The sequence below is a fragment of the Xyrauchen texanus genome, chromosome 20 (genome assembly GCF_025860055.1).
Source record: "Xyrauchen texanus isolate HMW12.3.18 chromosome 20, RBS_HiC_50CHRs, whole genome shotgun sequence".
Classification (NCBI taxonomy): domain Eukaryota; kingdom Metazoa; phylum Chordata; class Actinopteri; order Cypriniformes; family Catostomidae; genus Xyrauchen; species Xyrauchen texanus.
Window position 1 is genome coordinate 33280902 of NC_068295.1, and position 16232 is coordinate 33297133.

Consider the following 16232-nt stretch of genomic DNA (forward strand, 5'->3'; position numbering starts at 1 on the left):
GGCATGAGCATCAGACTGTACGTAACCCTCCCCGACACCCCACTAAGACGTCAAGTCAAGTGTTTTTTTATTGTCGTTCAACCATATACAGTTAGTACAGTACACACTGAAACGAGACAACATTCCTCCAGGACCATGGTGCTACATAAAACAACATAGGACAAACACAGAACCACATGAGACTACACAACTAAATAATATTTCTACATAATATTTCTACATAAAGTGCATGTGCAAACGTGTGCAAAAAAAGTACGGGACTTACTAAAAGGAACAGGACAATAGACACAGTAAGAGACATTGCAGCGCCAACCAGTAAACATTTGTAATGAATAGTGCAAAAAGTTGACACTTTCTAAAAATGTCAAATGTAAACATAACATAGCAAACTTTCCCTGTAGGAATGAGAGCACTGACCCGACTGCACACATCTGCGGGTCTTCAGATCGGGAAGCACTCCAATTTGCAAACAGGCACCACTATAGGGCGTAAAGCTGCCTGGTGGAGGGAGCTCTGGCTTGGTTGATGGTGTCTACCACAGCTGGTGGTAGACCACTCAGATCTTCCGCATCCTGTCCAGGGGCCAGACATGGAGTTTCCAGAGGTCTGAGTGTGGATGCCAGAGAGTGCCCTGTCCCTGAGAAAGAAGGTCTTTCCTCAGGGGGATTTGCAAGGGAGGTGCTGTGACTAGGAGCATGAGATCCAAGAACCAAGTCCGGGTGGACCAGTAAGGGTCACTAGAGTGACTTGTTCCCCGTCGCTGTGTGCCAAAGCATCTATCCTAAGGGGACTTGCCTCCGACCTGAGCAGGCAATGGGAGTTATCCTGGGAAGCGAACAGGTCTACCTGTGCTTTGCCATAATGGTCCCTGATCAGCTGAACCACCTGGGGGTGGAGCCTCCACTCTCCCTTGAGTGGAGCCTGTCACGACAGCGTGTCTGCTGTCATGTTGAGGCTGCCGGGATATGAGTGGCGTGCAGTGACCTCAGTCGGTGCTGACTCCAAAGGAGGAGATGGCGGGCGAGTTGTGACATATGACAAGAGCGCATGCCACCTTGGTAATTTATGTATGCTACCATCGCGTTGCTGTCTCAACGGATCAAGACGTCCTTGTCTCGGATCAGTGGGAGAAACCTTCACAGGGCAAGAAGTACAGCCAGCAACTTTAGGCACTGGATGTGTCAACGCAGCCACGGGCCTGACCAGGGACCAGCGGCTGCATGCCCATTGCACACGGTGACCCAACCCTGTTTGGAGGCATCTGTGGTGACCACGATGCATCTGGAAACCTGCTGCAGGGGGACTCCTGTCCGCAGGAAGCAGAGATCTGTCCAGGGGTTGAATAACTGATGGCAGAGGGGGGTGAAGATCACACGATTCATGCCGCGGAGCCATGCCCATCTCGTGACTCAAGTCTGAAGCCAGTGCTGAAGCGGTCTCATTTGTGTCAACCCTAGCGGCGCGACCATGGCTGAGGATGCCATATACCCAGAAGCCTCTGGAACTGTTTAGAGACCGCAGTGCCTATTTTGAATGACGAGAGGCAATTCAGCACCGACTGCGCGCGCTTGTTTGTGAGGTGCGCTACCATTGAAACTCCATGCCGAGAAAAGAGATGCTCTGAACTGGGGAGAGCTTGCTCTTTTCCCAGTTGACCTGAAGCCCTAGACGGCTGAGTTGCCTGGGTCACTTAAGACCTGAGGTATTTGTTTAAGGGTTAAAGAAATCTCTTTACATGTTTGATTCAGCACATGTAGATCTCCAATGGCAATGTTTTTTTATGTTTTTTAAGATTATTGCATGCATTTCTTTTTGTGTCTTAGGTCAAGCTTAAGGATTCAGAAGATTCCTCATTTGCTTTAAAGTGCATTAAGAAAAAGCACATTGTGGACACCAGGCAGCAAGAGCACATCTATTCAGAAAAGAACATCCTCCAACAGACAAATTCGAACTTCATTGTCAGGTCAGTTTAAACAAGCAAATATTTACTCCCTCATGTTATTCATATTTTAGATTTGACATATTGGAGAAACGCAACTCACAACTCAACGATAACACAAAAATGAGACAACAATGAATTGCTCTTGGCTCGATAACTTTAATAGCTTTAAAATATATGAATGTATTATAATCATACAGTGAAGAACTGTAATCTATGTAGTTTTATGCTATAGTTGATTATTTATTTTTAATTCAATTTCTGAACATTTACTTTTAAGCACTGTTTCCTTTGTTTCTTTGTTTTTATTTTATTACTGACTGTTTCCTTTTCTTGAATAATTACTTGAAACGTCCTGGTTACTTCCGTAACCTCCATTCCCTTATGGAGGGAATGAGACGTTGTGTCAATGAAGTGACACTAGAGGTCACTCTTGGGAGCCTTCTGATCTTTTATAAAAAGTCAATGGGAATTGGCGAGTGGTATTTGCATGCCACTCCCCAGAACATACGGGTATAAAGGAGGGGCGTGCATACCGCTCATTCAGGTTTTGTGCTGAGGAGCTGAGAGTAAGGTCCTGGCCATTTCAGCGGGTAGTCCAGCATTGTGGCAGGAGGGACACAATGTCTTGTTCCCTCCATCAGGGAACGGAGGTTACTGAAGTAGCCAGGATGTTCCCTATCTGTCATTCACTCGACGTTGTGTCGACGTAGTCGTGACCCTGTCCAGGAGCCTGCGGCTGCATGCCCGTTGCATACAGCGCCCCAGCCTGTCTTCGAGGTGTCAGTCATAACCACGATGCGCCTTTAGACCTGTTCTAGGGGAACACCTGCCCTTAGAAATTGAGGTCGTCCCAATGGCTGGGGTGGTGACAGATCGGCAGATTTACCTGGTGGAGCTGGTCCCATTGGGGACCCCAAATCACCCCCAGTGCTAGCCGCACTGGCCTCATACCCATAGGTAGAAGGACCAATGTGGGGAGCTGCTGGGGTGGCATGCTTTCTTACGAAAGCAAGCCATGACTGCAACGTTGCCATGGTCATGTCCTCGCAATGAGGACATGACGCATCCATAAATGATGTCTCTGCATGGGCAGTGCCCAGGCACGAAAGACAGTGAATGTGGCCGTCTGAAGGCGAGAGATAACGATCGCACCCAGGAATAACACTCTTGTGTTGTGTGACACTCTTTTAGAATAAACTCTTTTAAAAATTAGTCTTTTAGAATCTACTCTTTTAGTTTGGTCTGCCGAAGCGCCCAGGGGAGATCTCTGCAGTGCACCAGTGCAGAGAGGGGGAGAAGCCGCTGTAATGCGCCGTCAGAAACCAGCAGAGGTGAATGGAAGCCGTGGGAATTCAGCTCGCTTATTTCTCAATTAAATAGCGACCGCTCTGCTCCAAAGAGAAAATCTTAATGAGCGGTATGCACGCCCCTCCTTTATACCCGTATGTTCGGGGGAGTGGCATGCAAATACCACTCACCAATTCCCATTGGCATTTTATAAAAATCAGAAGGTGTCTCAGGCTCCCAATAATGACCCATAGTGTCACTTCATCGACACAACGTTGAGTGAGTGACAATGTTTACCTTATTAACAAATTTTTGTATCGTGAAAACACTGCCTACAATGCATGATTGATCTTACTATAATGGCATTATAAAAAGGAGATCCCATGTCATAGAAGTGTGAGCAACCCTGCTTTATAGGATGAGTAGTTCAATGTCAAAGACATCAAGTATTCATTGTATTTTTTCAGATATTCAGATATTTTTTGCTTTGAGTCAAATGTTGTGATTCATCTCAGAGCAGGTTGGTTGGACTCATGGAATTGAACTCTAAAACTCATTGCTACAATCTCCTAAAAAACTGAACGGGGGGAAAAAACTTTATAATTAAGTTATATTTCCATAATGATTATACATTTGCTGTGTCTCTCAGTGTGTTGTTCTCACAAGGCCATTTCTTTCTATTTTAAGCTTATGGCACTCAAAGTAACCATGTCATGTTTTCTCTTACAGTATACGCTAGAGAGTGGTTTCCTGTGATGATTGATGTCTAAGTGTGCTTAATGCAATTTTGCAAATGCTAATTTAAACTGACTGTTGATATGTTAGCAGACACTTTTATTCAAAGCGACTGGAGGATTGCACAGCTCGGTATCTACTGTATAATTTCTACTCCATTCCAACATTGAGAATAATAATAGAGCTGCATCTTTAATGATTTGGACATCATATCACAAATGTGGTGGAGGTGACAGCACCAATTAGGAAATCAATGAGATTAAGTTTTGATGATTTAATTTTCATATCTTATGGAGACACTAGACATTTGGCTTATAAAGGACAATGCACCTGTGAATTGGTACACAGCTCAAGAATTGTATCTGTATCCGAAAAAGGCTAGTTTGCATGTTGCTAGGAATCTCCTCAGGGAATCTCAAACACTTCTTATATTCCTGTCTGTGAGTGTGTACACCAGCTAGTTTTATTGTCTCTCTGGCATTTGTGAACTGAGCAGTTAGAAAAGCTTTAGTTTTTATGCATTTCTTGTTCTATGTGAAAGCAAGCACTGAGAATAGCAACACGAGAACGCTCTGTCTCACAGGATGCAAACAATAGCAATGAAAAGTTCATGAGACTGCTCTTGTGTGTTTGTTGCAGGTTGTTCCGTACATTCCGGGATGATAAATATGTTTACATGTTACTGGAGGTTTGCCTGGGAGGAGAGTTATGGAGTGTTCTAAGGGACATGTGAGTGTAGGTTGTTTTGACACTGCACTAAATTACAACCCATTCTCTTTAATAAACGTGATTTGACTTGATCACATTCACGTTATTAGGTTATTGCTGAATGATTCATTGCTTCTCAAGTGTACATAAATGTAGAATACTTAAGTATCTTATATTAGGCTTTCATGATGTTTTGATTATGTAGGAGTTGCTTTGATGAGTCCACTGCTCGTTTCTGTACTGGATGCGTGCTGGAAGCCTTCGACTACCTGCATGGAAAAGGCATTGTGTATCGAGACCTGAAGCCAGAGAATCTTCTGCTGGATGGGGAAGGCTACGTGAAAATGGTCATTATACATTTACCACTATATACGTATACAAAGTAGTGTCTAAATGTCTGAGACCACATTGCAAATCGGAGATTTAACCTGGAAATAAACAGAAAATGTTTGTATTTAAAAAGTTTTATTGAGAAAGTTATGACGTAAAATTAAGAAATATTGATGTCTTAGTGACAAATCAAAAGTACCAAATTTGTGACAGTGACCATGTTAACTCTGAGCACTCAGATTTAATTGCTTCCATGAAAAACACAATATGCTTTTTAGAACATTCTCAAATCATGCTGGATAACATGGATCATCAGGTTTTGCACAAACATGTGGAGTTCATACTAGTTAGAATACATGCTGTCAATTTAGCACAAATAGGACATACATTTTTATTTTTCTGTTAAACTTTTCATTCAGATTTTTTTACTGATAATATAATTTGTAATGTTATTTTATTATTGAATTGGAAAAGAATGCAAAAAAAAGCATTTTCATTAGTGCTCTCAGAATTCTGGAACCCACTGGTATACCACATAGATATGCATGGAGTCTGGGATATTTCATAGTCTTAAACACAGAATATACAGTCTTGCTCACCTCCACCTTGTCTACTCATGGTTTTACAGACTGATTTTGGCTTTGCCAAAAAGATTGGACTAGGTAAGAAGACGTGGACGTTCTGTGGCACTCCTGAGTATGTAGCTCCCGAGGTCATCATGAATAAGGGTCATGACTTTGGTGCTGACTGCTGGTCTTTGGGCATCCTCATCTTTGAACTCCTGATTGGCAGGTAATCAATAATTTAAAGGTGAAGTGTGTAATTTTTTTCAATCTTAAAATACTCTCCCAGTTTAATGTACAGAGATCACCATAAGTAAGCCATTCAGAGGTTGAGAGAGGTTGAGTGTTTGATGTGCAAATACAGTGGCACACTTAAAACATTGCTCTGTTTGTATGAGCGGTTCCAGCTATCAACTTCTGGCTCAACCTATAGAATGAGTTTTGAGTAGGATTACATGTTTTCCGAACAATGGTAGGTTGGGGGCTAGGGTGGAAAGTGTGTTTTGAATATATGGGAAACCCTTTTTACAAAAATGGCTAAACTTGGCTACGCTCGGAATAGCATACTAACATTTAGTAATTATAGCTGTGATTGTCTATTTTGATTCATTGTTTGATCAGACTGCCGAAAGGTAAGACATTTTTATAAAAAATTAAACTAAAAAAGCAAAATAACTGTATTTGTTTTCAAAATGGATGCCACTCATATGCCATGTGATGAGGTCATGTGAGCATACTGTTCTCATACTGAACAATGTAGCATACTGCTCTTTGAACAACATGACACAAGAAATTGTCATACAGCTTCCGACTGTTCATGTAACCTGAAATTGACCTCCAGCCAAATTACTGTCCAGCACCATACCTGATCAGAAGTTTTTTTCTGTGAACATTTCACCTCAACAACACTTCCAGCTTCGGCCACTGGACCAGTGACTGAAATTTTAGTAAGCAAAGATCGATTTCAGCAACATAAATTTCGACATCCTGTCACCAAATTCACAGTGTGATCAGTCTTTGAAATGCTTGAAATTCATGAAATTATACCTACTGTTTCACTTACTAATTTTTAAACAATAGGCGGTATTCATTGTATATAGTGTATACTTCTCAATATTAAGTAAGTAGTAAGCTAGTATTCCATTCTGAATACAGCTAATCATTATGTTTGCAATTCTGTTTTATGCCACTAGTGGTGTTGAAATTACACAATTCACCTTTAAAGAGCAGACTTCCCAGACTTCAGAGAATCAGTTCTGTAACTGAGTGGACACAGCCTTCCTTGAGCTGCTGCCAAAATCTGTGTGCCTGGTTCTTCTCCCGTATTGTAAAGTATGGAGCACTCTTGAACAGAGAAAATTGCCCTCTAGTGTGATATTATCTGTCATGGCTCTCAGGGCATGCTTCATTAACTAAGGCTTCAGTGGGAATTGCCACGGCAACTGTGTATGGGAGATTGGCGTTGCATAATATATGCTGTTGATGTTAAAGTGCGATCAACAACCTGGACAGTATCTTTTATGATGGTATGCCACATTACATTTATATCTCTTTAAAGCATAGTGAACCCTGCATAGTGTTAGCTACGCTAATTTACTGCCATTATCATCATTTAGGGCTGGAATGGTTGGGACATGTCCCCACCACACTTTTTGCCTTGACCAGTTTTGTCTCCACCACTTTTTGTCACTGACAGTTCTTCAGCTGGAGTATCCATTTCTTTCATGTGTGTTTTAAGAAGTGGCGATTTGGTGCTGGAATGTGTTAATTTGAATGATATTATGAGTGTTTATTGAGGCTGTTATAATGACATTACGTCCCTGCTAAAAAAGACCAGCTTAACCAGCATGCAATTCTCTAGTCTGTTTCGACTGGTTTTTGCTAGCTAGGTGCTGGTCTAGCTTGTGGACCAGCATGGTCTTTCTGATGAAGCTGGTTAAGCTGCTGGGGGACCGGCACTCAAAACACATCATAAGGTCCAGCAATGCTGATATTTTCAGAAGGAGTGACAGCTGAAACTGTGGCAATGTTCTTTTGTACACATGGATGAACATGTGCTCTCCTTGATCCACTGTTCCGCAGCTAGCACTCCTCTGCAGTTAAACCAAAGCAAAAAGCAAACAAATGTGTCACAGCATAAAATAAATTCACTGACGTACAGATGTAATCTAAGTTAATTCAAATAAAAAATCTACAGGTCACAGCCTGCTGATACATGTATTTATCCACTGACAATATCCCATGATCAACAATGTCAGATATAGAGATAAAGTTATTTCAGTCATGACAACTCTCATTTAGCATATTAATGTGTATATGTCATATTGATAGGATATTGGTCTTGGCTGACCAGATCTGCTACAAGCTGCTGCTCTTGCTAGAACATTCACAGACATACTGAGTTAAGCATGTGGACATGCTGCTGCTGCACAATTAGAAAAACACAAGACATGCTGCATCAAGCATGATAAAAATAAATACAATCCAAACAAAGCAGGAGAGCTGCACCAATGCATAATACAAACACAACCCCCCAAACAAGCATATCTACCACCATGTGTACCAAGTCTATGCTAGCTAGATGTGCCGTGGCCTACTTGGCCATGTATTTAATTGCTTGTGAACTGACTCATAATCTGTATCTTATTCGGGAATGCTCAGAGCTTATTTAATGAGTGAATTAGCCTAGCTATGTGTGGATTAATATAAACTAAAGACCTAAGATATGTGTGCCTGTGCCTTGTCTGACAACAGCTTACCATGATAAATGTGCTCTCCCCCACAACTGTCAGCCCTCCATTCACAGGCTCTGATCCAATCAGGATCTACACCATGGTTCTATATGGCATAGAGAAGGTGGATATTCCCAAGAGGATCAGCAAGCGTCCAGAGGATCTCATACGGAGGCTTTGCAAGTACGAGTCAAATTTACCACAAATACACAGCAGTTCACAAACCAGATGTTTTGAAAGGTTTAATACATCATAGCACATCACTGATAATATCTTAGAAAAGTAGTTAGATCAGAGGACAGCCTCGTTTTGAGTTCAGTGGCAGTCATCCACCTTTTGACTCTCTAAATCTGTTCCAAATCTTAGTGAGTTGCCTTGATGTCTAGTACCACCTATAATATGCAGCCATCTTCTAAGAGGGTGTTCAGGCTGAATGTGTTCGCGGCACAACCAAGACTAGCTTACGTTTATGTGTTTGCTCTCAACGGCTCCTAAGGCAGAATCTTAACTGAATTGAAACCTTATAAGTGACCGATTTGGAACACTCTACATAGGTGCCATCTCGAAATAGCTCTCCTCATGCAACTGCGTCTCGACACGCAGTTGCATTTTTCAAAATGCTTTATGGAGTTGCTTTCTCCGCAAGGGGTACACATATACTGCCTTAGAATTTGGCTTACCTTTTTGAACAGCCTTCGCTGGGACTGTGGCTATAAATACCGTATTTATATATGCCTTAAAATGCTGAATATGGAGGCAGCTCACTTGGTTTTGGAATAGAGACTCTGTATCATACAATGCTCCATACATGCTTCACTTCAGCTGAGATGATCTGTACAGCTCATAATCAAGAATGAATTAGAATTTGATGTTCACTGTGGTTATATTATATACATATACTATTACATGATCTGATTAATGTGTCACTATCCATGTGTACCAGTCCATATATATTTGTATATACTGTATATTGCCATGCCTCTTTCTCTTGCTGGGCCTGTTTAAGCACAGTCAGAAACTCACTGTCCATGTCTTCAGACTCAACCCAGCAGAACGGCTTGGGAATAAGAAGAATGGCATTACTGACATCAAAAAACACAAGTAGGTAAACAAATATAAATTGCTTAAAGAAATAGTTTTCTGTTGACACAATAGAAAATTGTGTCATTATTTACACATCCCTTGTTGTTCCAAACCCATATGCCTTTTTTCTTCCATGGAACACAAAAGGAGGATTTTTGATCTTCACGCAGCTCTTGTCTATACAATAACAATTCCTCGTGACCCAACTGTCAAGCTCTAAAAAAGACCAAAAACACCATAAAAGTCATTAAACGTATTTCATATGACTTGTGTGTTATATTTTTGTGCTTTGTGTGAGGAAGAGTCAAAGGTTTTGGTCATTATTCACAAATATTTTGCTTCAAAATTGTGTTTTGTGTTCTTTTATCAATGCACTATTTTTTTTATCTGAATGCTTTGGCAAATAAGATTTCAGAGGGGCCACAATCAATTTAGTTGGGTTAATATTTTTCGAAATTTGTCCCTTTATGTTCCTCTGAAAAATAGCAGGAAACAGGTTTGGAACAACATCAGGGTTAGTAAATAATTACAGAATTTACATTTTTGCATTAAGTATTCTAATATTTCAAGAAGTTACACCAATTAAATCACAGCTTTTAAATGTGTATAGCATTGAAACTCACAGTCTTCTTAGCAAAGGCCAACAATCCTGCCCATAAATCTTATTCATGTATTTACTTTATTTATATCACTGAACACTGAATCCCTTATGCTCTCATATTCACATGTAAGTGTGTCATTCATGTGCATTAATGAACATTAGACCCACCCGGGCGCACACTGGACCAGCGTTCCATGTGTCTGATCACAGGTAGTCTATTGTTTAGTCAGTTCTGCTGCAGGCCTGTCTGTCCTCTCCTTTGTATGTCACAGCACAATAGGTAGCTTAGCCAGACTTCCAAATTAGCCTCAGCGTGCATTCACAGGGGGAACAATTAGCAGCCAAAATGAGAGGCACAGCTGTTGAGATCTTCCACAGAGCAGTGAAGCCGCAGACAGCAGAATGAAGCACTGGGCTTTTCTTTTAGCAGTCATCCGATTGACTGAGCCTGAAATGTAAATGCACTGATAGTGCCCCCTGGATAAATCACAATGATATTTATTATTTTGGTCTATGCAAAAGGTGGGCAGTATAACATTTTACGTTATAAATAATTTTATTTTACAGTAAAGATGCATATTCCAGCCAGTATATGTATCACAATGTTGTTGTTGTTGTTTTTTTCTTCTTCTGTAAATTCAATGAAAAATTACATTTGATATGGTTGCACTGCTTTGCATTGTGCTATAACAAAGACCCCTTAGTAACAACTTAATCCACGTCTTGACTTGTTTGGGATGCACTGTCTATATGTTCATGTTTCTGTATTGTTTTCATGTATAAATAACGTAAAGCTGTCCTACTGTCACGGATGAGGACGAGGGCAGACAAAGGAGACAAGGTTGAGGATCCAAACGCAGTAACTTTATTAAATAAACAAACACAAAGGAAAACCCACAATGGGGAAATAAACAGAAATAGAGAACTCGGGAAGGGAATACAGAGCAGGCTTAACGACATACAAACATTCACTGGCAGGGTATAAATACAAGAAAGGACCAATGAACAAACAGAACTCAAAATAACATAAGGTGATGAACAGAAACCAATGGGAAACTAACGAGGACAGGTGAAAACAATGAACAATGAACACGAGGGCTAACAAGACTGTGGAGTTACAGACGGGTCAAAAGTGAAGACTATGGAGTAACAAAAGTGACACAAATGGAAAACAAAGGGGAAACAGTAAAACAAGACAAGGTCATACGTTACATTGCCCCCCCTCTAAGGATCGGATCCCAGACGATCCAAAAAGAAAAAACAAAACCCAAGACAAAAACCATAGAAAACAAAATGATGGTACCGGGGGCAGACAGACAGACCAGGGGGGGCACATGAGCAGGGAGGCAGTCCAAGGGGCACAGAGGGCAGGCAGGAAGTCCAAGGGGGGCAACGAGGGGAAGTTAAACAGTCCACGGGGGCACAAAGGGAAAAGAGACAGTACACGGGGCCAATTAGGCAGTCCCTGGGGGCACAGAGGGGCAAGTTCAGGGGGCCTGGGAGGTGGCCATCGGACAGGGACGGGTCCAGGAGGCCTGGGAGGCAGCCTCAGGATAGGGACAGGTCCAGGCCCAGGAGGCCTGGGAGGCGGCCTCAAGACAGGGACAGGTCTAGGAGGCCTGGGAGGCGGCCTCAAGACGGGGACAGGTCTAGGAGGCCTGGGAGGCTCTGGAGTCCCTGGGGGCAGAGCCGTAGGAGGCTCGGGAGGCGGGGCCATAGGAGGCTCAGGAGGCAGAGCCCTAGAAGGCTCTGGAGTCTCTGGGAGTAGAGCCGTAGGAGGCTCGGGAGGCGGAGCTCTAGAAGGTTCTGGAATCTCTGGGAGCAGAGCCATAGGAGGCTCTGGAGACGGAGCCATAGGAGGCTCGGGGAGTAGAGCCGTAGGAGGCGGAGCCGAGGGAGGCTCGGGAGGCTCTGGAGTCTCTGGAGGCAGAGCTGTAGGAGGCTCGGGAGGCGGAGCCGTAGGAGGCTCAGGAGGCTCTGGAGGCAGAGCCGTAGGAGGCTCGAGGGGCGGAGCCCTGGAAGACTTGAGAGACTTGAGGGGTGGAGCCCTGGGAGGTTCGGGAGGAGGAGCCCTGGAAGACTCGAGAGACTTGGGAGACGGAGCCCTGGGAGGCTCGAGAGACTTGGGAGGTGGAACCCTGGGAGGCTCGGGGGAAGGGGCTCTGGAAAGCTCGGGAGGCGGAGCTCTGGAAAGCTCGGGGGGCGGAGCTCTTGAAACCTCGGGGGGCGGAGCTCTGGAAAGCTCGGGAGGCGGAGCTCTGGGAAGCTCGGAAGGCGGAGCTCTGGAAAGCTCAGGAAGCTCGGAAGGCAGAGCTCTGGAAAGCCTGGGAGGCGGCGCTCTAGAAAGCTCGGGAGGCGGAGCTCTGCAAAGCTCGGGAGGCTCGGAAGGCGGAGCTCTTGGAAGCTCGGGAGGCTCAGAAGGCGGAGCTGAGGGAGGCTCTGACTCTTGGACGGGCACGACCACTGGCGCTGGCCTTTGGACGGTCACGGCTACTGGCACTGGCTCTTGGACAGTCACGGCTACTGGCACTGGCTCTTGGACGGTCACGGCTACTGGCACTGGCTCTTGGACGGTCGAGGCTTCAGGCACTGGCTCTTGGACGGTCGAGGCTACAGGCGCTGGCTCAGGGACGGTCGAGGCTACAGGCGCTGGCTCAGGGACGGTCGAGGCTACAGGCGCTGGCTCAGGGACGGTCGAGGCTACAGGCGCTGGCTCAGGGACGGTCGAGGCTACAGGCGCTGGCTCAGGGACGGTCGAGGCTACAGGCGCTGGCTCAGGGACGGTCGAGGCTACAGGCGCTGGCTCAGGGACAGTCGAGGCTACAGGCGCTGGCTCGGGGACGGTCGAGGCTACAGGCACTGGTTCATTGACGACTGAGGCTGTAGGCACTGGCTCTGGTTCACAGACCTGGGCAGGCGTGGGCTGGGAGGCGGAAGCTCGTCTTCTCCTCCTCCTCCGGGCAGACGAGGTTGACCATGTGGGTTCTGTGGAAGTGGCTGGCGTGGGGGTTTGCTCGCTGACATGTGGAGCTGGTGTGACTGGGAGCGCCAGGGATGGCTGAAGGGTCTCCCCTGTGGGTGGTGAGGTAAAGTCCTCCTCAGCAACGCCCACAGTGAGTGGCGAGCCGCACACCAGTAACGTCTCCTCAAGGAAGTCGCCGAGAGTCCAGCCTTGCGTGTCCTGTGGCAACCGCTCCTTCAAGGAAGTGTTCAAATTGCCCCTGAAGAAGGCCACCTGGGCTGAGTCCGGGAAGTTCGAGACACTCGCCAGCTCGAGGAAGACGCCAACGTGTTCCTCAATCGGACGGTCCTCTTGTCTGAGGTTGAGCAGAAGGAAGTTAGCCCGAAGAACTGCTGGATCCATTTATGCGTTCGATCGTTCTGTCACGGATGAGGACGAGGGCAGACAAAGGAGACAAGGTTGAGGATCCAAACGCAGTAAATTTATTAAATAAACAAACACAAAGGAAAACCCACAATGGGGAAATAAACAGAAATAGAGAACTCGGGAAGGGAATACAGAGCAGGCTTAACGACATACAAACGTTCACTAACAAAACAACGATCGACAGTGACGGAACAAACAGGCAGGGTATAAATACAAGAAAGGACCATTGAACAAACAGAACTCAAAATAACATAATAAGGTGATGAACAGAAACCAATGGGAAACTAACGAGGACAGGTGAAAACAATGAACAATGAACACGAGGGCTAACAAGACTGTGGAGTTACAGACGGGTCAAAAGTGAAGACTATGGAGTAACAAAAGTGACACAAATGGAAAACAAAGGGGAAACAGTAAAACAAGACAAGGTCATACGTTACACCTACCCATTGATAGCTGTGCAAATATATCTACCACAGTGTAAACAGAATAGCAGAATCTCTTCACATTTTTATGGACACATGATGTACTGCAGTGTTTCCCAACCACTGTGCCGTGGCACACTAGTGTACCGTGAAAGATTGTCAGGTGTGCCGTGGAAAATTATCAAATTCTACAAAATAAATAAATGCATGAAAAAAAAAATTTCAGGGATCCAAAAATTAATTCGCCATTTTCATAATCGGTCACTTTTGTGATTGTAAAGAGCAATGATTAATGTGAGTAATATTTTAAGGGTCTCTCACATGACTCGTGTCAGCGCTGCAGAATACATTGAAGTCTATGAAGTGATGTCACTTTACACGAAAGTGTTTTACACACACACGTTTTTGCTTCATGTCTTTGAGAGTACTAAGCAACAAGAAATATTTACAAAACTGTCCAAATTTGTGAAGAGACATTGAATGTAATTTCTTTTAATTAAACATTACCTAATCGTTTACGAATATCCGAGACCCCAATTATTGAACTAATTTATATTCACCAAAAAAACACTTCGATCTAAACATAGAAACTGCTATCAAAGCAACTGCAAGCTTTTTTCTCTGTTCTAAATACATGTTTTCAGTGTTTATTGTGCACACCTCCCACTTTTTTACATGGCAAACTCGTAAAATCACCCCCTCTGTGACACTTTCTGCAACTCTTGTCATGTGGAGGGCAGTACGGTGCTTGATGTTGCCATTGAACTCATGTGAAAAGCGCTTTACAATGACGAAAGAACATTATTGAAACAATTATTATTATTTGTCTATTATTGTGGTCTTTTCTGATAAAAGTCATGCTCAGCAGTTTAAATAGGCTACTGTAGGAAAATGATACTGTAGATCTGCCTTGTGTATACTATTATTGTTGTCTTTTTGGATAAAAAAATAATGCTCAGACTGAAGAAAGACTGTAGATCTGCTTTGTGTATACTATTATTGTTGTCTTTTTGGATAAAAAAATAATGCTCAGACTGAAGAAAGACTGTAGATCTGCTTTGTGTATACTATTATTGTTGTCTTTTTGGATAAAAAAAATAATGCTCAGACTGAAGAAAGACTGTAGATCTGCTTTGTGTATACTATTATTGTTGTCTTTTTGGATAAAAAAAAATAATGCTCAGACTGAAGAAAGACTGTAGATCTGCTTTGTGTATACTATTATTGTTGTCTTTTTGGATAAAAAAATAATGCTCAGACTGAAGAAAGACTGTAGATCTGCTTTGTGTATGCTATTATTGTTGTCTTTTTGGATAAAAAAAATAATGCTCAGACTGAAGAAAGACTGTAGATCTGCTTTGTTCTTTTAATGCTTAAACACTGTAAAGTCTCTTGGTAGATTTCGGTCATGAATGACTCAAAATGATTCACTGATTTATTCACAGCACATATGATGCTCATTTGTCGCCACCTAGCGACATTTCCAGAAGTGGTCACTGAACTAATCAGTTTATAATATTTAACAAATTTGTGAAACAGATGCAAGCCTCACCAAAATACTCTTTATTTTGCAGCTAATTCTGCACGATTGTAAACTTGAATAAACTTGAATCACTAAAATAGCTGTAATTGGTGGTTTTAGCTTATTCTTTAGAAATATAAAATATACCCAGAAAAAATGCTTGTGGACCAGTGATTGTCTTACATTTTTCGCCCCTCATGAGTTTGTATCCCTGTAATTTGTTGTGGCATTGAAATAATTAATTTGCAAGAACAAACCTACCAATTAGAAAAGAAGCAAATTTGTTGTTTTTTCATTACCTAATTAGTGCTCTTGCCACCTGTGACCTCACACAGCGTAGCCTATGTGACTTGTTTTTATTTTTTCTTCTTTTTTTTTTTGCATAGCCGAATTTCAAACATTACAAGTAAACACGCTACTAAGATGGACAGAAAACATGGACAAATTCTTGAAAAGGAAAAATATTGACGATGGTTAGCCTATGTGGGATAGTGGTGTGCTGTAGAATATTTTAGTCATAAAAAGTGTGCCGTGGCAGAAAAAAGGTTTGGAAACACTGATGTACTGTGTATCCCATCATACCACACAGCACTAATGCTGTATTAATATGTTTATACTGGAAAGCTGCTGTTTTTATATTCATTATGCTTGAGTATTCTTATCAGGCAATGATAAGTTATTCAGGTAACATAAACACAAAGCTTAACAACATTTGTATTATGTCAGTAAATTATGTTCAGAACATTATGCAAATGTAGGCATGTGCTCTTGATACAGGCATGAATATGCATGTTCAGGTAACAATGTGTGGTCAGATAGAGTGAGGTCTGAGAGTTATATCTTCACCATTTAATGGAATTACTCACAGTAAAGACAGGATGTAACCACTCAACCATTGTTGTTGAAACCCAATCAT

The 16232-nt window shown here is 42.9% G+C and overlaps 1 protein-coding gene across 1 annotated transcript in view; it reads left to right on the forward strand.

Moving 5' to 3' along the window:
- Positions 1–16232, forward strand: part of LOC127660857 (cGMP-dependent protein kinase 2) — a 50300-nt gene that overhangs the window by 31493 nt on the left and 2575 nt on the right. Inside the window, exons 12-17 of the mRNA XM_052151302.1 lie at positions 1824–1963; positions 4604–4693; positions 4878–5019; positions 5631–5794; positions 8358–8480; positions 9336–9398. Of these exons, the coding sequence (XP_052007262.1) occupies positions 1824–1963; positions 4604–4693; positions 4878–5019; positions 5631–5794; positions 8358–8480; positions 9336–9398 (722 nt within the window). The remainder of the gene's footprint in view (positions 1–1823; positions 1964–4603; positions 4694–4877; positions 5020–5630; positions 5795–8357; positions 8481–9335; positions 9399–16232) is intronic.